The sequence below is a fragment of the Pterocles gutturalis genome, unplaced genomic scaffold, assembly GCF_000699245.1.
Source record: "Pterocles gutturalis isolate BGI_N339 unplaced genomic scaffold, ASM69924v1 scaffold39544, whole genome shotgun sequence".
NCBI lineage: Eukaryota > Metazoa > Chordata > Aves > Pterocliformes > Pteroclidae > Pterocles > Pterocles gutturalis.
In genome coordinates, this window is record NW_010132261.1 from 85,967 (window position 1) to 110,102 (window position 24,136).

Here is a 24,136-nt window from a genome sequence, read left to right on the forward strand (position 1 = left end):
ATAAATGTTTGGAGAAAGAGTTTTGCTTTTCAACCAGGTCTGTTTTCTAGTCTGGTTCACAGAATAGGCACAAAAACAGGTGTTGGCACCATTGGGAAGAGGAGAAGGCAGAACTAAGTAGCCAAGAATTAGGAATTTTGTTGGATGACAAGTTAAACTGCCATAAAAAATGGTCCCTCTAACTATGGTCATGGAAAATTGAAGTGACTCTCATCAAATTCCAAGATTAACTATGCAACTGTAACTTATTATATTCAGTTGTCTAATTCTAATTTTCTCTTGTTTTTGTAATTAGAGCCAATTGGCTAAAGAAACCAGATGCAGATTCTGATGAACTCTTTCGAATGGTAGCTGAAGTTTTTATCCTGTGGTGCAAATCGCATGTAAGATAAAATGTATACTTTTTCTTCCATTTCCTTCTGTCTTTAAGTATAAATGTGGTGCATGCAGGTGAATTAAACTTCTGGTGATTTTTTTCTTCTTTAGAATTTTAAAAGAGAAGAACAAAATTTTGTGATTCAGAATGAAATCAACAATTTGGCATTTTTAACAGGAGACACCAAGAGCAAGATGTCTAAAGTAAGTTAATAAAAATTTGTGGATCAGTTAAACCTTCAGCATGCATTCAGTATGTTGTAAAAAGGCTCTGAAAATCCACTCAGATTGCAGCTGCTGTGCTGGTAGAAGAAACAAAAAATAGTTTTGATTCTTGATGATAGACATGACAACTACTGTGCAAAATGTAGGCTATGTACCTTAGAGTTACTTATTAGATGTCTGTTAAGTAGTCAAAGACACAAGATTGAAATAAAGGTCTTGATTTGAAAAAGTTACATGTATGAGAGAATATGGGTTGTAATGTATAATATGGGTAGGTCATCTTTCAGAAGAAAAAAAGGGTAGACTATTTTATAAAAGCAAGTGAAGAAACATTGTTTGCCTGGTCTTTTTCTTGTGAATGTCAGTGTTATTCTGTCAACTCTGATGGAGAAACGTTGTCTTTGCATATAGTTCTATTCATACATATAGTGTGCCACATGCGCTTTTTTCTTGTTTCTTATTAATGACCACATTAGTTTCGTTTTTGCTCATTTTCAATATGACAAGATGCAGACATGATGGCTGGAAAGTACATTTGTTGCCTGTGTAACAGAGAAAATGTGCGTTGTCAAGATAAAAAATGCAGCTTTGACATTGACTGAGGAAGATTGCCTAACTTAACTAAATCCACATGAAGTTTAATTCTAAATTAGTGTTGGGAAATGTAGCAATGAACCCTTTGCTTTGTTCATATTTGTAATGTATTTGGAGTAACCCTGTTTTGAAAGTGTTCCAGAGAAGTGGTGGGGTTTATTGTTTTGTATTTCACTATATTTTGATTGTCTGTAACCTAGCTACTCTAAGTCCACCTTTGGACAATAGAGAGTCAGATAAAATGTGCCATTACATTTCTTAACTCTCTTTAAAAAAACCTTGTTTGCTGATTTTCTGTTGTACTCTTTTAAGTTCTGAAACTTGGTTAAGCCAAACTCTGGTATTGGAAAGTTTACATGCAAAACAACAGATTTTCTGCTTGTCACTAGATCATGACTGGCACTGAACAGCAATTCAAACAGTATAGAGAATTCCATATTTACAGAAAAGGAAATTTTTAATGTGTTTTCTTGTTTTCAAGATGCAGTTCCTTGAAATTGTCTGATAGAATCGAAATGTTTGTATTATCCTCATTTTGCAATATCAGTAGTGCGCACAGTCCATGCTGTTTGATGGTCAATAGCACAATAAGAGTCTAACACATAGCTCTGTACTTCTATTATATGGCAATCACTACATGTACATTTAATACATATACTTCAATATTTATACATTAGAATTGGCCTGAGGAGCCAAGATTTTGGTGTACTTTTTTTAAAAACATGATAGATGAGAATCAGGTGATTCGTATTTAATCTAAATTATGTCTCACTGAAGTACTGATAATAGGATAATATGATGTAAACTGTTAGTGTCATATTTTAGTCAGTCTGACATGGGAGGAATGGAAAAACAAATCTTTACAAAATAAAGAATAGGTATCCCTCATACTGCTCTGATTTGGATAAAATCACAGTAATTTAACATCAAGAATCTATATGATCCAAACTTGAAAGAGTTTGGTTTTGAGATTACGTTTTCTAATGCCTGTTGTGCATATTTAAGTATACAGATATTTTACATACTTGTATAAATATTTCTATACAAAACAGGGATGTAGATGCATATGTAAATGCACTTTTCTTCATATGGGTATGCAGTACAGGGAGATTATAAATTTTTTATATGCATATCATTTTTTGTAAGCATATCAATATCAAATAGCATTCAAGGACACTGCGTGGTTATTGCTAATATAGGAAGAAAGAAAATAGTGTATTGTTCATGACTGAATATTTTATTAATATGGTACCATTATCTGCAGGAGTGATCGCAGCACACCTGATCTTTTAGATAGGGAATTATTTCATGATGACTTAAATACCACGATACAATACGAGGCATCTTTTAGAAGTGTTGTATTGGTTTTCTAGATATGGTTTCTAAGGAGGAAATTGATAACATTTCATAACATGTAAGTCCTTTAAAACCAGCGCATTCATTAAAGCCTACATTTAAATCCAAATATATATGTTTTTAAGACTGCATAATTTAGAATAAACAAGAAATTCTCTAAGTAACTGAATTTCAGGGTTTCTTACAGGATTTTATATGTATTTATATCCTCAGAGAATTATCAGTAGAGGACATTAGATTAGGGAACCTTATTTTTCTAATTTCTTGCTCAGGAAGTAGCATGCTAACACAATAATTAACACTTTCCTCTTTATGACCAGTTCCTTTTTATTCACATTGTTTTTAGTGGAAGTAATCATATCCAGTATTTATCAAGCATGACAATATATAGATAACTCCAAATATGAACATTGGCTATTAACAGTTGACCCAAGACAGAACAGTTTGGGGTCTCTTAAAGGACTAAAGTCCCATGCTGATCTCAGACTGCTTTAAGCAACTGTCTGTCTTACAACAGAGACATAATATTTTTCCTAAAATACAAGATAATGTGATAGTACTAGTGTGATCATGTATGGAAGGTTCTGTATCTTTACATACCATATGCAGAAAAAAATTATGCGGAGGATGAAGGATTAGGATTACATTATTTATCGTTAGCTAACAGCAGTGGTAATAAATTATTCATCATTAAAATAAATAAATTTATTAAGTACCCATTGTATTTTGATTATACAATACTAATTTTGTTAATATTTTCTCAAATAAATGTATTAACAGCTGAGCAAGTTTTTTAATTTTTCTTTTCTAATAAAATGGCAGCAGATTGCTCGGAGGGGAATGGTAAGTTAGAGAACTTTCAGTCCGAGAGAGACTGGTGACTTAGATTGCATTGAAATAACAGATTTGTGATAGAAGTGTTGAAATGGAGAATTTAAACACTTTCAACTCCGCTAATCTATTATTTTTGAACCCTTCATAGGTTTGTTCGTACACTAGCATTTTGATTAAGATGCAATGATGTCCTATTGTGTTTTACAGTGAATTGGTATGAAAACCAAAATGTGTACATTCACATGTACATAATAAATGTGTATGACATATGTGGGCCATTTTTCTGTGTAACTTTCGGAATATAAATGAATGTGTGGCTGGATTTATAACCTCAGTTGCTAAACACTTGCATATCCTACTGAAGTTTTATTTGACTCACCCTCATTATTGATTTTTTTTTTTAATCTAATTTTAAAAAGCATTTGGATAGACCTATTATAGAAGTTTGAGGCAGTCATAAAATCCAAGTTTGTATTATGAAGCAACACTGTCGGTTGTGCCCATTTGTAATATATAATACTTATTTGCAAATTTACGATAATTAGAGGATTTCATGTTAGATCTAAAATTCTTGCAGAAAATACTCTTCTTTTAGACTATTTAAATCACACAGAATATGTTTCCTTTAGGTATACTATGGTAAATCATGAATGGATTACTTTTATTGTCATCTCTAATAAACGAAATATAATTTATGTCTTGTCTTTACCTTCAGTGTATATCTGCTGAGCCATGTCTGTGCAGCATGTACATATTTCACACAACAGAAATTTTCAATTAAAATTTGCTATTTGTCTGAGTAAGGTGTTGATGATTCTAAGATGCTTAACACTTAATTTGATGATTAGTCTTTCAGTCTTTCTTGACTTGTAGCTGATTTTCTTCACTATGTGATATAAATATAACAGGATATAAAAAGAGATTTTAATAATAGTGTGGCTTCAACATTTAGAGGCTAATTCAAGTATCACAAGAAAACAAAGTTACTATTAGAGCCATCACAGAAATTGGGGCTTGCCTTGTGTTTATGGTCTTTTCTGTTTATTTTTAACCAGCAGTTTTCTATAGTATTTTCCCATGCCTGGTCAAGGATTCTTCTGTTGAATTTTTTTGCCATTGTACCATAACTACATGGTTTTGTTGTTTTCTTAAGATTGCCTGGCACAATGATAATATAGTGTTGACTATGGAATACATGTTTATTTAGGTGTAATATTTATGGTATTAACAAACATGAAAAAACCCTGTGTATGTATGAGAGTTACAGTTGAGTTTATAACAGTATTCTCAAAATGGGCACTGATGAGAGATATGAGCTTAACTCAAGTTTCTCTCAGGCTGTCTTCAAAACAGTAATGAGCTATGCAATGGGAAAATACATCTACAAATGAAATGCTGCATCTTCACAGTGATAGTTTGATTTCCATTTCTAAACATAATTTTTTCAATCATATTTTGGTGGGGAAAAGAGGTAGAAAGAGCTATTTTGTGAATATTTTTTATTATTGCACTATAGAGTGTCAGACACCTTCCTCCTTTTAACAATATTGGGAAAAGATGCAGGAATTAGTATATTGATGTGTTTACGTAAGTAAAGTAGGTGTACTTCCTTATGTGTTAAAGCAACAAATGGTAGTGCTGAATAGCGAAAGATAAATGCAGAAGTTCAGTAATTTAATAAGGATTAAGCTGAATAAAAACTATTTCACTAAGATCTCATTTGATTATACACTTCCAGTCTATTGTTTTAGCAACAAGCCTATTATATTTTTGTTGTCCTGATAAAGCTGAGTAAGTTTGTTACGAACTTGTAAAATGATCATCTTTTCATCTCTTACTTATGTTTTTTCCCTTTATTTTTCTTTCATACAGGCCATGCAAGTAAAGGTACAGGTCAAAGTGCATGATGTGTCTTTGTTTTAGATTTAGAGATGATCAGGCTCCAAGCATTCTTTCCATTGATCATAGCAGTGGCGTCACAAAGTAAAGGCCCGGGTGCCACCAACTATAAATTTTATCTGAGTTAAAGTGTCAGTATTTGACCAGAGCAGCTGAAATTCCCTTTGGCACTCCCACATGTTGCTTAATGTGAAAATGTAGTAAAGTTACATTTTGTAATTATTTCAGATGTACGTTCTGCCTCTGCTGTCTTTCTGCATTCTGATCTTTTTGCTACTATATTGAAGCAGACTTTGTAAAAGCAATGCTTAAGTAGAGTCATCAGGAACCTATATCTGGCTTATGATAATCAAGAAAAATATGTGGAAGAAATGTGCTATAACCTATACTTTGTCTGTAAATGGACAGAAGATTGTACTGGAACCAATAAGTTTAAATAAGATTCAGAGTTCAAAATCCTACACTTTTCCAAAATTAAAATGATCTTAAGATATGAGATGTGACAAAGCTTTTGAATAATCCTTGTTTCTTTTATGTATTTAATTTGTAAAGCTTTCTTTGTCTCCAGTGAACCATAGTTCACCTTCCTTTGCATCATTCATATTATATTTTTTGATATGAATTCCTAATATAGACCAGTACTTTTTGACCTATGGTGTGTTCTTCATTGGTGAAACAGAATGGACAGCAAAATGGAGCATAAAACCCTTTCATCTTTCCCTCCACCCCATGTGCTGAAAGCACACATGATGCCATTAAGAGTTTTTAATCAAATAATTTGGAGGCATGAGTTAAAAAGTGAGCAGTTGTGTTAAATTAATACACCTGATTTCACACTTTGCTATTGTCAAACTTCCCCAGGTGTATAGAGTAGGATTTAATGAATGCTCTCATGATAATCTCAGAGAATTGAAGATTTAAGGAGGGTTGAAAATACTAAAAATATTAATTCCATCATCTTAACCAGTTTTAGCTGATTTTTTTTTAGTAGAAATAAATTCTTTCTTCTTTTGGATTGTATATTTAATTATTATGAATCTACTGCAGAATCTGTAATTCTTTTACTGTATATTCTTGTTGAAAAAATGTCCATTTGTGTTTTTAAATCTTCAGACAAGCAAGATCATTATGTACTGTTAGGCAACCAGATTATATAATTCTTCATGTTGACGTCCTTTTAGTGCAATTAATTATTTAGCCAACATAAATCCAATTTAATGCTCTTTACATACAAAATTAAGGTATTGTGTTTACTCATATAGGTGCATATTAGAACAGAAAGAGACATCGTTTTATTGTCATTTAGGTTTCTGCCTGTGACTCTGCTTATACATTCACAGACAGCAAAATTTGATGGCAAAGGCAGAATGGATCTTCTTTTCATGTTTTAAAAACGTTCAAGTTTTAAGGTTCACCTATCTTGTCCATATCTAGCTACTAATCTCAAATGAAAATAAAGAACATTGGATGTGTAAAATGTCCACAATCATAAAGATGCAGAAAAGTAAACCAGTATCTCCTTCTTTTTCTTTTTGTTTGGTTTGGTTTTTTGTTTTGTTTGGGTTTTTTTTTAATATATTATTCCTAATTTAAGATGCAAAGTGACGCCACTGGAATGCAGTGATACATTGTGGGATTTGTTTGTCTGCTGTCAATGTAGAGTACAAATAATGTCATTATTTAGAGCCATTACATCACTGCTATTTCTAAGGCACTTCCAAAAGCAAACCTTTGAGGCAAAGTACTCTCTTGCAATTGTTAGTTCCTTAAGAAAGGAAGCCACATCCGTTGTGTGTTCCCTCTGACCTGCAAAATGCTCAACACTAGCTATGTACACAGAGATTCACCATCCAGAAGACAGAATTTGCCAAAATTTATCTACTGAGTAGAATATGTATGGCTGCCTTTTTTTCTTCCAGTGATTACTGTGATAATAGTGTGGTGACAATTGGTAAATAATGAAATGCAGTGGGTTCTGCTGTGTCCTTATGTGGAACTACACAATGTATTATATAAACAGTAGTCAGTAAAACATAATTGACAGAGGGAAAAGGATGTGGAGGGTTAAATGCAAGCATTTGCTGTTTTGTAATGTTGTATAAGCCTGGAGGCCTAGTCCTGAAATCTTATCTTAGGCAAAACTCCCTTTGAGTGTAGTAGGAGTTTAATCTAGGTACAGAATTCAGAACTGGGCTATTTTTATGTTGTTGTTGTTTACCATATGTTGATTAAGTATATGGGTCTGTTCTAAAGATTTTGGTTTGCTGTCTCATAAATGACAAGTTGTGTGTGAAATCTTGTTGTACAATGTCTGGTGTAAGAAGATAGGGCAGATGTTATTCTGTTGTTCTGTTTACTTCACTGTCTCTCTTGTTTTTCTTTTCCTATTACTCATGATCTCCAAAAATGCAAAAGACTTAATTTTTCATCCCAGAGTTACTTACGTTAGCCAAAGCCAAAGGGCAGTGCTTTTCCCAGAGACTCTAACTCATTGGCATTTCATTGCATTGAATCAAAGCCTTTTAGATACTGGTATTTTTCAGTTGAGACAAACGACAATATTCATTCATTCAGACCATGGATAACTATCCTTATGTAAGTTTCTAACAAAAATGTAAACATCCTGAATTTGTCTCTGTAACATTGAGAACTAATAGTGTCCTCTGAGACTGACTCAGCTTTTTAATTTTAGAGTTGTTTCTGATTTGAGAGGTGAGATCCAGAAAATATATTCATATGTATGAATGCAGACAAAAGTAAGTTACTGCTATTAAAATCTTACTGTTATTCTAATTTCTGCATTGGTGCACACCAAAAGTATTCCTTCACATTTCCCGCTCAAGACTGTACACCCTTCCTCTAATGTGGCATTTTTAATTAGTTGTACTACATCAGGAAAATAGTTTCCTTGGACTGTTAGGGGAAGAGTGTGTTGGGAAAAGTGTGTGATCCAAGAATTACAGTCATTTACTTTTCTATTTTTTTAATTACAGTCTGGAGGACAAGATCAAGAGAGAAAGAAATCAAAACGTAGAGGGGATTTGTACTCCATACAAACATCCTTGATAGTAGCTGCACTTAAAAAGATGCTTCCTATTGGCTTGAATATGTGTACTCCTGGAGATCAAGAGCTCATCGCTTTGGCTAAGTCTAGATACAGCCATGTAAGTATAATTTGTAATAGTTTTTAATGCAAATTAAGCAGAACTTTATAAACTGAACTTTAAGGCATAGATATCTAAGCAGTCAGTATAATTAAATATATCAATGTACTGTAAGCAATTATAACTGCTATTTGTGCTTTCACAAGAAAAAATGGTGTGTATAGACAGCTGCCATCATCTCCATGTCATTTTCCATTTGTAAACAATGTACATTTTTACCTATGTGTATTCATTTGGACCAAATGCTGAAGTACCATTAGTTAGATTTAAATTCTCTTCAAAGTTTAATCCTTGTTTTTTGGTCAAAATTAAAGAAAGCCTTTATCCCATGCCCTTCTGGTAACTTACGTACTTTGAAAACAGAAGAGGTTAAGTTTCAGTATTAAAATAATAGCTGTCCGCTGTTGTACATATTCTTTATGAGGTTATTCATAATCTGAATTGAGAAATACTTCTATATTTCTACAGAGGGACACTGATGATGAAGTCAAAGAACATTTACGTAACAACTTACATTTGCAGGAAAAGGTAATATAAAAAACTTTCTTAAAGATGCTGATGTGCACTTTTGAAACACAGAAGTCATAATTGTTTTATTTATTGTGATAATAAAAAAACAACAAAGGTGAAAAGGTATTAGAAAAAAATTGCCATTTTAACATTTCTCTTCATAGTTTTTCCATGAGAATAATTATTTTATTTGTAGCTGTGGATGGTATTTTTAAGTTTCAGGATGTCCGACAGGATGGGAAAAGTATGAATAATTAAGTTATTGGTAGCTTTAAAGCTATAATTACTTAGAATCAAGTCAATCCAAGAATAAAATAAAATTAAAACTATAGTATTTCAGCTTCTCTTCTTAAAGTTAACTTGCATTAATGATGAAATAGTTTTTCTAATAATATATGCATTTTAAAGTGGCTATGACAAAATAACAAAAGCTTGTGTCATCTTAGCCCTTAAGTGTTTTACAAGCACATTTACGTTCCTACTGTTTATATGCTGAATACACTGTCAAAGGTGATATCAAAATGGAGTTCTCATCATTCTGTAGATAATAATTTAGATCATTGCCTACAGGCTTTGAACATAATAGGAGTAACTCATTTATCTGTCATGGGAGATGACTGTCTGGGTGCTATAAATTTGTGCTTACATAAGTTTAAAGTGGACACACTACGTAATGCCAATGTGTTTTTTCTATTTCTGTCTTGCCAAAAAAATCAAAACCTTTGGCTGTAACTCTTCACCTATTGAAATTCCAGCTGTCTTTTATAGGCTCCATAAAACAGCTTTCCTCTGTTGATATAGAAGTCCTCCAAGGACTTAAAATAAATTCCCCTACTAAATGTGCTTCCTTATTTTTAATGCAGTTAAATAGGGTACAGAAGTCACCAGCTGCTTTATGTGGTTTCATTAAATAAAAATACAGAACCTTGCTTAAGAATTGAGTTCAGTTACGCAACAGTATACAGTATCTAATGCTATTTTTCTGATAAGCCAGCAGATGTTAATTTTGACTAAAAGGTGACAGATGAAGTAGGAGTATCTATAACCCTCTTTATTATACTATGAGAATAGTAGGCAAATTCAGTATCTTCATTCAGCAGCTTATGTACAAAATATGTTGGTTTTTAGTCTGATGATCCAGCTGTGAAATGGCAGTTAAATCTATACAAAGACATTTTGAAGAGTAATGAGCCTACTGACCCTGAGAAAAATGTGGAACGTGTGCAGAGGATATCAGCTGCTTTATATCATCTGGAACAGGTAAAAAGCTAAATGTCAATACTGTGTTTGTTTTAAAGTAGCAAGAGTTTTTTTCCTTGTAGAGATTACTTCTACTTCAGTGAGTGTCATTATTCAAGTTTCCAGATAAAATTTTTTTTTGCACATGCGTGCATGTGCACACAGATGCACATACAGGTGTGTACATATGCAAAGTTTTTAATCTGATCTGCTGAAGTCCCTCAATTTAGCTTTAGGGAAAACTCGGGACTTATTTGCCTCCGCAAAATTTTGTGAACAGTCACAAGAAGTATAGTATGAAAATCATCACCAATCAGTAACTGAAAGCTTGGTAATTTTAGGAAGAGATGTTTGCATGTGCACTTTTAAATATACTGGTTTCAGCCCGTCTCCCATTTCTCCACCTGAGGATGCTGTAGCAACAATTGGTTGCCTGTTCAGTCAAATGATACAATTTAAATACAGAAAGGTATTGTACTGTTCCCACATAAAGCTAATCCATTTAATTCACAAGTGATATAGCACAGAAATTTGTTCACATGAACAATTGAATGTGCATAGTTAGAAACAGACAAAATAACAATTTTGGAATTTTACAAAGGTGTCCCACATGAGATACTATGGCATCTTGAGCTTTTCTGTAGAAATGAGAAGTACTCAATATAAGGCCTCCGGTATTTTTTCTCGTTAATTTAAAAACAAAAACAAAATAAAACCCCCAAAATCCTTTTTTTTCAGATGATGGAGGAGCTTTTGCAGCATTTTCTAATTTGTTAACTATATTAACCACTAGCTAAAAAGAACATTTTGAACCAAAGTTGAAGAGATATCTTCCCATAGGTTGAACAACCACTGAGATCAAAGAAAGCTGTTTGGCACAAACTCCTGTCAAAACAACGCAAAAGGGCTGTTGTTGCGTGTTTCAGAATGGCACCATTATACAACCTGCCAAGGTAAATGGCTTAAAGTTTTATTTTTTTGCAACTTTTGTTTACATTTCTGAGAGCAAATATTGCTTGTGTGTATACCTACGAGTTTGCTGATTGCTAGGCCTATGTCATTTTGTTTAAAAGACAAAAGAGTTGTTCAGTTATCAGCCAATTCCTCACAGCAGCAAAACACTTGTCTCATGATAAATAACCAGAGGGGAAAAGACCATAGGAATTACACTGCTTCAAAACCAAAATGCTTCATTTTTGTCAGCTGTTGCTCTGTATAGTTCCTGAAGTTATTTGCGAAAATTAAGTTGTTGCTGTTTCTGTCCCTTTTTTTCTTCTGATCAGTTGTTCTTTTCTTTATTTTCCTGTGTTTGTATTCTTTTTTCTGTTTTTAACTTTGTATGGCTATTCCTCTTGTATTGCATGAATGCTTCATCCTGTTTAGTTTGTCTGAGGCAATCTTTAGCTACTACATCAGAATGTTATATACATTAAAGCAGCTATTGGGGCAGAGCAGTGGAGAATGATATTTTGGACTTGTGCGTTGCTCTGCTGCTTACTCCAGTTGAATGTAGATACCACAGTGTCCAAGATAAAGTGCATGTTGTGCCTGGGTCCATCTGCTGCTTTCAACAGAATATTAAGACCATGCGGATTTGGGGTCATTTTCTTTACCCTGTTCCTACTCAGCAAATCTGCTTTTTATTTAGATACAGCCTAAGCACATCTTTAAGTTTGTTTCTTACCTTCTTCTGCACTTTTCCGCCTTTCATGTTTAATATTTTTGTCCAAAGATTGTTTGCAAAGTATTTAACAGAAGAGTTGCATTGCATTCTTAAATGCCTTTATTAAAGCAAATCTACATGCTTGATATCGGCTAAAGGTCTGTAGCTGTGCCACTAACATATTCAAAGAATACTAGGTTTGCACAAGACAAAAAGCCAGCTATACTGTAAAAAGCACATATCCTTCCTTTACAAAAAGTAGTAGTTCTAGACTTATAATAACTTCTGTAAGTTGTCACACCACTACCAGGCAATCTTTAAAGAACCAGAGAAATGAAAAGATTTCAGTACAACATAAAAACAAACAGGCTAGTATCAACCATTTTACTTCAACAACGGTGTTTGGAAAAACGAGAGGAAGTGGTGTGAAGAGCAAGCACCCGTTTCAGTATAACGTCTTTGTGAGCTTTTTTTTTTTTTTACAACCCTATTCTGGATTTATAAATTCTTAAACTGTTTGGAATATATGTGAGTACCCAAATGATAAAAATAGTTCATCTCATTTTGCCTTTAAAAAACCCCATTTATTTATTATTTTTGAGGAGGATGGAACACTTGCCAAGGGGCAAAATGGGCTATGAATCTGTATTTTTATTTTCAAGAAAATATGGAGTAATACTCATAGAAGTACAACGTTTACATTATCTGTAATTTTCATTAAAAACTTTTCTGTGTTAAAAAGACTGAGGTTGGTTCTTCTCAAACTTTATGGTAGATTTTGTGATGGAGTTTACTGCTAATTTAAGTATGAATGTGAGGCAAATCTGCCCAGTTATTTTTTCTCATAGAGTCTAAAAATTATTCTAAAAATGAACTGTTGTAAAACTCTTTTAGCCAATTAATTGTGGTGTCGACAATTCAAAACAGGCAAGAGTGAAAAAGCACAATCGTAGAATGATGTAGGTAGGAAGGGCCTTTTAAATGTCATCTAGTCCAAACCCCCTGGAATGAGCAGGGACTTTTAGGTGTATCACTCAGTTGATAGGTGAAGAACAAAGTTATAATATTCATTAGTTTATAGAAACACCTTTTTTTAGATAAATCATAAGATTGTGACAGGAAAATAAGGCTATCACACTACTATGTACCTATGAGTACTTCCATAATTCATATTGATTGTGTTAAGACACCTCTGAACCCTAGGGAGATTATTTCCAGTGGTGTGTGATTAATTCTAGGGGCTATGTAAATCCATTTGAACCAGAGTTTCAAATGCAGCTCTCCTTATCTTGTATGTTTCCTCATTTTAGTTGCAGCTTTATATTGGCAGTGTTAGTTCTAAATTTGATGCTAGAACAAATTAATTTAAAGGGCATAAGCAAACATTATGGTGGCACCCTTTCATTTATCCTAGAAAAGATTAATATCTTCAGTGAATAATGATCTCTTTCTTTTGAAAATTTCAGGAGATTTCGGTGGCTTTCAATGTTACTTAATTTTAATCTCATATTTTAATCTAATATTCTAATTTAATCTAATATTCTTATATGTATCAGGTTTTAGGAATTCCAGTAAGATATTTCAGAAATTGAAATGCCTGTTGATGCGCAGGTGTTTGTTGAATCATAGAAAACTTAATTTAACTTCTACCATTAATATTCCAAGTACTCCCTTTTCTGAGAGGAAAATACTGTTTCTGAGAAATAGTTGTATTTTTTTTTCAAGGAAAATAAATCAGTTAAATTAGGAAATACTGATTCTTCATGTTCTGTGTTTAATGACTGTACATGGTTTTGAAAAAGTGTCTTATGTGATAAATGTTTTCTCTGATATGCGTGTATTTATGTTTGATGTTTTAAGGAAATTAATTTGTAAAAAAATTTGTCTGTCATCTGTACATGCACATAGATACAGCGAAGTTGTACATGGCAATTTTTCATACACAGTTTACAAATACATTCTTTCTGAGTACTTTATTGAGTTTAAATTGTGCCTTTCTTCAATGAAAACCTATATGCTTTTCTTCAGACACAAAATTAGCAATTTCTTCCTGAGCACCTTTCAACGTGTTTGGCTGGAAAAAGTACATGAAAAAACTCAGTATGACAGGCTTATACTCAAGTTAACGGTAATGTAACTTGTGGAGAGCCTCTTCCTTATGCGCACACTTATTCCTTCTCAGCCATGATTTGATGTTATCATAAAACATGAATTTGTACAATTTTCAGAGGAGATTCTGATTGGTCAGTTTTTGAAATTTGGTAACAAAATGGCACCAGTACAGCAGGAGAGCCTAGAAGGTTGGCTCAATGGCTATTCTATTATAAAATAATAATTCATGTGCACAGTGCATTTAAACAAGTCAGAGTGTATACAGCCAATTTGTATAGCTTTTGTTAGTGGCACAGGATAAAAGCAAATGGAAAGGCTGTGTGGAACAACCTTTGTATAACCTCATGCAGTGCACCTCAAAACAAAATTTTTCCCAAATGTAATGTAAAGATGGAATCGTTTGGCCATTATGATGAATAATCTAATTGCAATGAGCTGTATTTTCTGTGGAAAGTTAAATTAATGGATACTCTATGGTAGTAATTAATATGCCTATGAATTTTTTAGAATTAGTCATTCTCTTGAGCAGGTTTTGTGTATTTCTAATCCAGCTTCTTTGAGGACACATTAATACTGCCCTGATTTGGAACGGAAAGAAAAGAAGCTGAGGTTGTGCTTCTCTCTGTGGCAGAAGGCAATGATTGTCTGCAGATAACATGCTGGAAAGCAGTTGATAATTACTTTGGTGTTGATGGCCAACTTCTGCTGTCTCAATGTCCTAAACCTAGTAAAATAGATTGACATCTTGTAGGTGTAAATCCCACCCACTCATTCTCAGTCTGTTCAAGTGTGTATTTTTCCCATGTTTGCATTAAGGTTCCAGTCCTGCAGTTTCGTGTATAATGTATATAAGCACTCCCAAAGGCTTCAGAACAAAAAGTAATCTATACATGTGTGTATAAAAAAAGATAGTAATAATGTTCAAAAGTACATGCGGGTTTGTCACTAAATGTTAGTTACGGTTTGCATTTCATTTCACTGACCAATCAGAGGATCAGGATTGTACAAATGTGTATCCTTACTAATCATTAACCACCTGAGCTGTTAAACTATGTTTTGTTACCCCTCTTGATCTCACTTTCACAACCCCCCCAGGCACCGTTCTATTAACCTCTTCCTCCATGGCTATCAGAACTATTGGATAGAAACAGAGGAATATTCATTTGAGGAGAAACTAGTTCAGGATTTGTCTGTAAGTACTGATGTAATTGGGCATATTTTTCAGTGCCCACTTTAGTGTATATTTTATGTATCTGTTATAAACTAATTTTGGTGTACTCTATGCATAGGCATAAACTTAGAAAATATTAATCCTTATGCTTCAGGGCATAAGGTCATTTTCTGCTGTGGTCAAAAAGACATTCACCCTGCGATGCACGCAGAAGTGCACTGACGTGGTTTATGCCTTCAGATGAACTATGGGATACTCATTCTTGGGAAGAGAAATGGATTAGATTAACTGGCAGGCTATTTTTGTCATTATGGTAATTCCTATGTTCCTATATTTTATTTTATTTTTTTTTAAGCTTGATATAATTGATCCTTTTCCCCTTTTTAAAATTTTTGTTGATGCATAATATTTAATTTTAACATTTTCAGCTTTGATACAAATTAATTTCGCTGTTTTCTTGTTGATACATCATAAGGAGAAGCAAATATATGCAGCCATATTCAGCAAAAATTTAGTTTATTTGTGTACTTGATAAAAGTGATTGGTAAACTTCAGCATGTTGTTACTGAATATTGATTCAGAAAGCCTACTGCTTATTCTCTTCCCTCACTGTAGTTAGTTTGCCTAAAATACTTCCAAGGGGCCTACCTCTATAGTATCTAAATACCATGAAAATGAATATATAGCTTCCTGGATCCCATTAAGTTGTATCAGGAGATGCTTCAGTGTTAGCAAAAGCAGTTATGTTGTGCTTTGTAAAGACCCATTGGTATAGAAGGTTGTATGATTTTTCAAAATTACAGCTAGTATATTCTTCTCATGCTCTGGACAATTATATGGTCACAGTCTTTGTTTTACTTGATTGCTCCTTTCTAAAGGAAGGACTGAGGCTATTAATCAAAACAGTGATTACAATTCTTTCAGATTTACTAGAGAGGTAAATTGAACTTCTGTAATTACAATTATTACTATAATTACAAGTATTCTACAATAATTACAAACCCTGCAAAGGGATGATAACACAAGTAAGGTAAAGGTGATACACTGTTCTTTTGCCAGTGCTGGCTATGTTATATTTCAAACTGCCAAAAAATGTTTGATAATAAGATCAGTCCTTACATTTGTTGAATCAAATTTACCTAGACATGATATACAAAAGTATTGTAGCAAACAGTGGTCTGAATAGGATATATCTGATGATATTATTAAAACTAGTTCCATTTACCAATAATTCTCCTGCTAAATAAGTGAGCTGGGACTTTCTTTCAGTTCTGGTCCACTGGAAACACATAATTTCTGCTGAATAAGGCTTCCCTAAGATTTTCACTGTCTTACTCTCAGTACCTTGAAATGAGAAACTTCTAATGTTACTATCAGATATGAATAACAATCAGATACTCTAACTGCTGAGTCATAGAGGCACAAGATGTAAAACGCTGAGTAAGATGAATACTGGCAGTTAATACAAATTGGACAGAATAAAATTACTGAAATCCTTTATTAAGCTTAATTAGTCAATCTTTTTTCTTACTCACGAAACTTAATTTGTATATTCTGATATAAATCTTGAGACAGACACTTCCAAAGAAAGAGGAAGAGGAAGAAGAAGAGATGGAGAAAACACAGCCTGATCCACTTCATCAGATTATCCTCTATTTCAGTCGCAGTGCTCTCACAGAGAGAAGGTAAAAAAGAGCTGTGTTGAAAAGCACATTGAGTAGAAGCACACAGTAACTGAATTTCTAATAAGGTTACAGAAGTGATTTAATACAACTGCAGTTCATTATTGTGCTTGGTGAATACTTTTTTGCTTCTCAGTTGCATTAGAATTTTCATGTGTTTGAACTCGGTATAGCCTTTATATTGAGACAAATATTGACTGGTTTTGACATTTTAGAAGTCTGGTAAATACCCAATACAGAAATAAATGAGTATGAATTCTCATAGAAACATAAAGTCTACAGGAACTGCCGGTTCATTCAGAGTACCCTCCCCTGGTCTCTGCTGGTAATAGATGTGTGTTCTTGTTGCTGGTATTCATTACATTTTGTTCAGTATATCAGAAAACGTATCACTGATGATGAGCATGAATCTCTTTCAGTGCTAGTTTCTGTTTTGAATTTAAACTGTTGACTAGAATATGTATTTTGTATGAGCAGAGTACTCCAGTGTTTCATATACTTTTTTTCTGTACAACTAACATAAACTTGCCATCTGACAGTTACAATTATTCTAACTTATATCTCCATAATACTTTTCTGCACCTGCAACAACCAGTGATCCTTAATTATCCAACACGACTAGGTTGGATAGCCAAATATAACTCTAAATTGTTTAATTAAAAAGTTACAAAGACTTGGTTTGAGATAGGAAAATATAACACTTTTTTCAAGTGTAATAGCATTTCAAGTAGACATGTATCTACTTTAATAACATACAGTTTAATAAAAATGGCATTTAATTTGTATTTATATTAATACTTTATATGTATATTTATACTATATTTATGTTTATAGTTATGTTTATATTTTTATTTTTATTTTGTAGGAGTATGACATCTTTGTAAAATTGTAAAATAATTTTAAATATTTTTATCTCTTTATAGCAAACTAGAAGATGATCCTTTATATATTGCCTATTCTGCCATGATGGCAAAGGTAAGGATATCTATTTCTCCACTCAGGTACTTCCATTAATTTTAGATGCTTTTTAAATCTTTTCCTTCTGTTTCGTATGTGGACTGCTTGATACTAGTAATTTGTATATTTTTAATGAAGCAAGTGGTGTTCAAAGTTATATATATAATGAGAAATTTCCTACATTAAAATAATATTATAAAATTCCAGTATGTGCCATCCTGTTGATACCACTTGGCACTTTGTTTTGTACAGGATTAACTCATGAGCACTCTTCACATGTTAGCTATTTTTATTCTTTGGGTAATTATTTTGGAGTTAATATTTGAAGTCTGTCAAAAATAAGTTGACAATCAGTTTTTGCATCATATTGATTATGGCTGACATGTGAGGAGAATTTGACTGCGGAGATAAATATTATGGATATAAATAGACAGAAGAACACATAGCCTGCAGTTGCAGCTTGTAGATGTAGTTGGATGAATACCCTGAAGTACTCATACATTAAAGAATATCAGCTTCCTAGTGTGGATGAGTGCAAATATTAACAATTACAGGGATTTTAAATCTTTTTAATGCCTTTAATTATTGCTTGGGAAAATGTGTTTGTTCATTTTTCTAGAAATACTGTAGTAAAAACAGGCATTATGTTTCAGAATAAGCAAAATCTTGTTATTTCTGTTTCCAACATAAAAAGAGCTGTCAGGAAGAAGAAGAGGAAGAAGAAGAAGAAGAAAAAGAAAAGACATTTGAGGTGAGAGTTTAAATAACAGAAATGTTTCTTTTTCATTGCTTAATGTACAAGTACTTTAAATATGTCCACTAGAAAAAATGCAAGAATAACACAGTGTGTATTGAGCTGGTCTACTAGGTTATTCATATGAAAGATGGTGTGTTCCAAAGTTTTTGAATCAAACAACCCATGGATTATGGAGGCAGATGGCCTTCAACAGCTTCAGATTTCTCATCCTCCTATTTTTCCTGAATCAGTTACAGTCTCTATTCTGTTCTCATTTTTGTTCCCAAACCCAGGAGAAAGAAATGGAAAAACAGAGAACTCTCTACCAGCAAGCTCGTTTACATGACCGTGGAGCTGCTGAAATGGTCCTTCAGATGATTAGTGCAAGCAAAGGTAATGTTCTGTGAAGTGTTAAAAGTATACATGATATACACGTTATAGGTATAATTCTGTATATACATAGTGTGTTCTGTCATTATACCTATGATATGTATATCATGTACAACTTGTATGTGGTATATAATGAGGCAAAATAAATGTCAGTTACAACTATACTAGGCAGAATTTCCAGGCTGCTTTTCTGCTTGAATAGTTCATAATTGCGAGTTTTAATGACTGCACCCTTGTTTTGACAGGTCATACAGGACCCATGGTTGTTGAAACACTGAAACTTGGTATTGCTATTCTAAATGGTGGAAATAGCATAGTTCAACAGGTAATGCTTTTCTAACTGCTGTGAATCTTGCCTGTGTAAAGGAGGCCAGTAATTTGGAGAATTTGGGTGTTTTGTTGTGTTTTTATTTTAGTCCATTTAATTTTAAGCTAAACAGTGAAGAAATATCAGGGCATTTTTGGTACAATAACAATGATATTATTTCTTGGCAGTGATTTGCATTTCAAATAGTAATTCAGGAAATTGTTAATTCATATAATTTTAATATGGAATTTTTCCCCAAAAACTGTATACCTTCTAGAAAATGCTAGACTACCTGAAGGAGAAAAAGGATGCTGGATTTTTTCAAAGTCTCTCTGGCTTGATGCAGTCCTGCAGGTAAAGGCATAAATCATATTATTACGGTTTCAGTTTTATTCAGGTTGGTGGGTTATTGCTCAGTGAAGGTGGATTTGTTAGATTTAAGTTACAGGAGTCATGAATTGTAGAACTCTTACGGGAAATTTTTGTGAATCAGAGGAATAGTGTCTTAATCTTTTAGAGTATTCTTCCAAAGGAGGAGATAAAGCAAAGACAGTGCATGCCTTTGAAGGCTTAGTTTGGAGGGGCGGCAAAGTAAAATGTAATGACTCCTCCACCGGTCCCAGATCCCTCACGCTTCTGTCTGCATGGTTCTAAGGATGCAGAAAAGCCATCACTGAAGGAGAGACAGGCTAGTGGAGCTTTACTAAGCTTTCATTTTCTGCACATCTCTGATGAGTTACATAATCTGTCTCTTCATCTGAATCCTCTGCATATGTATCAGGTTTGTTAGAGATGGCATGTGACCAGTGACACTACCGTACTCCATTCCCTTGACAAACTGTAAGTTTAAATTAGTTAAGATAAATGTCTCCCATAAAGAAGGTGGAAAACCTTTCTGATTACTCTTACAGTAGACAACCTCTTTTTTTCAAGCTTTTAAAGCAACAGAAGGGTTCCGGAGGAGTAGACTGGGAATTAGAAGTGGAGAAAGCTGTATGAAGGCAGGAAAAATGTGGAAGGAATGGTGACCTACAGTGCAGAAATCATTGCTGAATAGTTGCAGCCTAATTAAATAATATCTGTCTTGTAAATTTTCCATTTATGCAGAACAATTTAGCAAGGACTTGCTCAAACAGGACCTGCAGTGATGGTATTACTGACAAGAGAAAGAAAACAATGTTTTAAAAAATTATTTTCGTTTTAATGATATCACTAGACAGTAGAATATATGACTGCATTGCTGTTTAACTGAAAAAAAAAATAGATAATCATTGAATTCTGTTTGGACTGTTTGAATGAAAGTATTCTGAATGGGTGGTGAGAAGAGTCATTCCACATGCTGGGCTACGCCAAGTTAGCAAAGGAAAATTCTGATGGCAGTGTATTTTGACCTTGGAAGATACGGAATCTCTGATTGCATAAATGTCTTCAAAATATGGAATCGGAGGTTCCATATGTCTTCTGCATAACATAATGTATAATATATACAGTAACAATATAATAGCAATAATAGTGATAAATTAGTGGAAAACAGTGTGACTGAGAACTAGCTGCAGTAATGTCCTTTTGGTAGGCAGGTGTAAGTCAATATAAAGAGTAATATTTCAGGTTCCTTTTCCACTTCATTTATACATGAAACTGTGAATGACGTTACTGGAAGTGAAGTTAGGTAAGTGCTGAGACCTGACCTGAGATTCATTTCTTTTCAGAAATGGACTCAGGGCCCTTATTTTTATCCCAACCTCTTTTATTTAATATACATATTAAATAAAATATGAGGCAATGCATGTCACAGTGGGTCAAGACTAGTTGTTGAAGGCCTCCAGAGATTTCCTAGAGGAAAATAATTTTCCATTGTGTACTATAGTACTTTTTCCTGTTTGTGTTTTTTTTGTTTTTTCAATATAAGTGTTCTTGACTTGAATGCATTTGAGAGACAAAATAAAGCAGAAGGCCTGGGAATGGTTACTGAAGAAGGAACTCGTAAGTAGAATGAAATTGATTCCAGTAGTGCTTAAAACATTATTTGTTCTTCCTTCTTTAACTAGAACTCTTATTCACTTGCAGTTTCTGTTGATAAACTTACTATAAGTAATTCTAGGCTTTGAGTTCTGAATGTGCTTTCTATTTACAAAATCTTTAGCAATAATTTTGAAGAAAAACATTGTAACTTCCAATATTCTTATCCTGTATTCTTGTTATTTTTCTTTGATCCACAGTCATCGTTCGTGAGCGTGGTATGTTTGGGTTTACAGTTTTTGATACTACTGTTGCAAAAGTGTGTTGCAAATACAGAGAGAAATCTTTCATTGCATCTTCCCAGATATCTTTAGGTTTAGCTTTATGGTCTGCAGCAGGTTGTGTGTTCAGCTTGGATAAACAGTTTGATGCTTATTAAAGAAGTGCAATTCATATTTAAGGCATGATTATGACTAACTGTTTACTTATATATCTTGTTGCTTTCTCTTTTTTTTTTTTTTCCTTTTTTTAAGCATTGATGCCTTGGAGTGCTAAATATTTTGGCTTTGCTTTTTCTGTCTCAGATTTTCTTTTCATTATTATCAGTCTGTTTCTTTTAAATTGCTTTAATGCTTTTATAATACTGGGTTTTATTAGAATTCCAGTTTTAAAAGTTGCTGTAGTATTGTATGTTCTGTATACTTAATCATAACCATTGTCACATAATTGTTATATTTATTTTGAAGGTGAAAAAGTATTGCAGCATGATGAATTTACTCGAGATCTATTTAGATTTTTACAACTACTCTGTGAAGGGCATAACAATGGTAAGTGAACTGAATTAACTTTGGGGAAAATGTGTGATGAGTCTGTTCTTAAACGGAGTTGAATAGAACCCATTATAATAGGTATTTTTCTACTAGAATTCCTAATGAATGCACTCATTCCTAACTGAATTCTAATCCATTTAGTTTTCTGAGGGAAAACTAACATGCCAACAATTTGAATTGCAGAGTTTAATTTGAATTTTTACATCTTAATGTAAATTCAATTTTTATGACAATTGTTAATAGTAAAGCCTATTGCAAATCACATGGATAACAATTCTTCAGTTGTATTTGTGTTGTGATCTGCATAAATCTGTGATTTATGTTGTATAGTTCCACTTTCACCACATAAGCATCTGTACCCAACAACATACTGTATTCTCCATGTCTCCATGAAAATATGAAAATGACCTTTTATTTTTTATTCCTATATATGTATACTAACCAAGCATAAATCACTTCTTATTTCAGACTTTCAAAATTACCTACGTACTCAGATGGGCAACACCACAACAGTAAATATTATCATTAGTACGGTTGACTATCTCTTGCGTCTTCAGGTGAGGAACAAACAGGAAAATGGAGTATAACGTGTTGCCTTTCCTTCATTTTTATAGTTTCATATTTTACTGGAGTCAAATGTGAAAATCCTCTCTTCAGGGATATCTAAAATAAAGAATTATGATTCAATTTAGTTCATCTCTTTTTTCCTTTTAAAATAGATGACTTTTCAGAATTCAGTGTGAAACCAGATGTTTGTTAATTTATTTCATTGTTCACTTCTGCAGGGAGCATAGATAAAAATGCAAAAAATTATTGTCATAAGAAATAGATTGACACAGAAATATTAAATTTCATCTGCTGCTGATTCAACTTTTGATGATACAAATGCAGGCAGTAAATACTGCTTACAGAATCCAAAATTAGAAAATATAACACTCCTGTTCTTTCTTAGGAATCTATCAGTGACTTCTATTGGTACTATTCAGGAAAGGATGTCATTGATGAATCAGGACAACGTAACTTCTCTAAAGCTTTGGCGGTCACCAAACAAATATTCAATTCCCTTACAGAATATATCCAGGTAAACAAAAAGCTTTGCTCAAGGTATTAACAGTGAAGTCCTATGATTACATAGGCCTGATCGTATCCTATCATAAATTTGTAAGTACTTTGGCTCTGTTTTTCCTAATTTTTATAAAGTTACATGGAATGTCTGGCCCAGTGTCAAAGTTAATACCAAAACATGTGAATGGCTGCATATTTAACATGATACAATCTAGTATTTATGCACTAGATACCAAAGAGACCTTGGGAAACTTTCTCATGAAGCTTCATGGATGCCTAAAGTTTCTTTTTAATTTTTTTTCCAGGGAGAAAGCTTAGGAAAGCAAATAGTTTTATTTGTTTTGTTTTATTTTATTTTGTATAAATAAAAAAATATGTTTTTCTTAATTTTTTTAGGGCCCTTGCATAGGCAATCAACAGAGTCTGGCTCATAGCAGGCTGTGGGATGCAGTTGTTGGCTTTCTTCATGTCTTTGCCAATATGCAGATGAAACTTTCACAGGTATTTTCAGTAGTCAAGTAGTCTGTCTTTGCATGTGTTTATAAATTAATTGAATATTGAAAGTCAATTGAATATTGATATATTATATATATCATATAAATGTGCTGAGACTCATTCATTGTGCATGGGCCTATTGTAATGTAGAGGTCCAAGACTGCATCTCAGGATTAGCATCTTCATATCACTCTTTTAGCATTAATCATCACTGTGCACTCACGTTTTTGAGCATCAAACCCACTGCTTCCTACTCAATTATACCTTTCTGATAATGAAGGTGACAGTTTGGTCCCTTCCTCCCTGTTGCCAAAACCTGATGATCTGTCAGAGCAGAAGCATCATTAAAAGCATGGTTCCCATGCTACAGCTAAGTAGAGCAAAGAAAAGCTGTGAAAGATTCAGAGAGGGAGGGAATGTGACGGTAGGCCAACTTGTCCAGTTAATCCATTACAGGCACTGAGCAGGAAGGCTACAGGCAGTGTTCATTTCACTGTGCAGGGCATTGTGGAGTCCCACCCCTTTTTACAGTTTCAGGTTTCTATGTTCTTTTGCGACTTCTGCTTAATGTAC

At 33.3% G+C, this 24,136-nt stretch overlaps 1 protein-coding gene across 1 annotated transcript in view; it reads left to right on the forward strand.

Moving 5' to 3' along the window:
• LOC104467172 (ryanodine receptor 3-like) overlaps nucleotides 1–24,136 on the forward strand; it is a gene marked incomplete at both ends in the record, with an annotated part of 114,588 nt that overhangs the window by 85,395 nt on the left and 5,057 nt on the right. Inside the window, 20 exon segments of the mRNA XM_010080842.1 lie at nucleotides 296–383; nucleotides 487–579; nucleotides 5,257–5,271; nucleotides 8,277–8,447; nucleotides 8,916–8,975; nucleotides 10,086–10,217; nucleotides 11,037–11,149; nucleotides 15,067–15,163; nucleotides 16,718–16,827; nucleotides 17,748–17,799; nucleotides 18,476–18,532; nucleotides 18,811–18,910; nucleotides 19,153–19,232; nucleotides 19,492–19,568; nucleotides 21,124–21,197; nucleotides 21,434–21,451; nucleotides 21,920–22,000; nucleotides 22,472–22,560; nucleotides 22,956–23,084; nucleotides 23,465–23,569. Coding sequence (XP_010079144.1) covers nucleotides 296–383; nucleotides 487–579; nucleotides 5,257–5,271; nucleotides 8,277–8,447; nucleotides 8,916–8,975; nucleotides 10,086–10,217; nucleotides 11,037–11,149; nucleotides 15,067–15,163; nucleotides 16,718–16,827; nucleotides 17,748–17,799; nucleotides 18,476–18,532; nucleotides 18,811–18,910; nucleotides 19,153–19,232; nucleotides 19,492–19,568; nucleotides 21,124–21,197; nucleotides 21,434–21,451; nucleotides 21,920–22,000; nucleotides 22,472–22,560; nucleotides 22,956–23,084; nucleotides 23,465–23,569 — 1,741 coding nt within the window.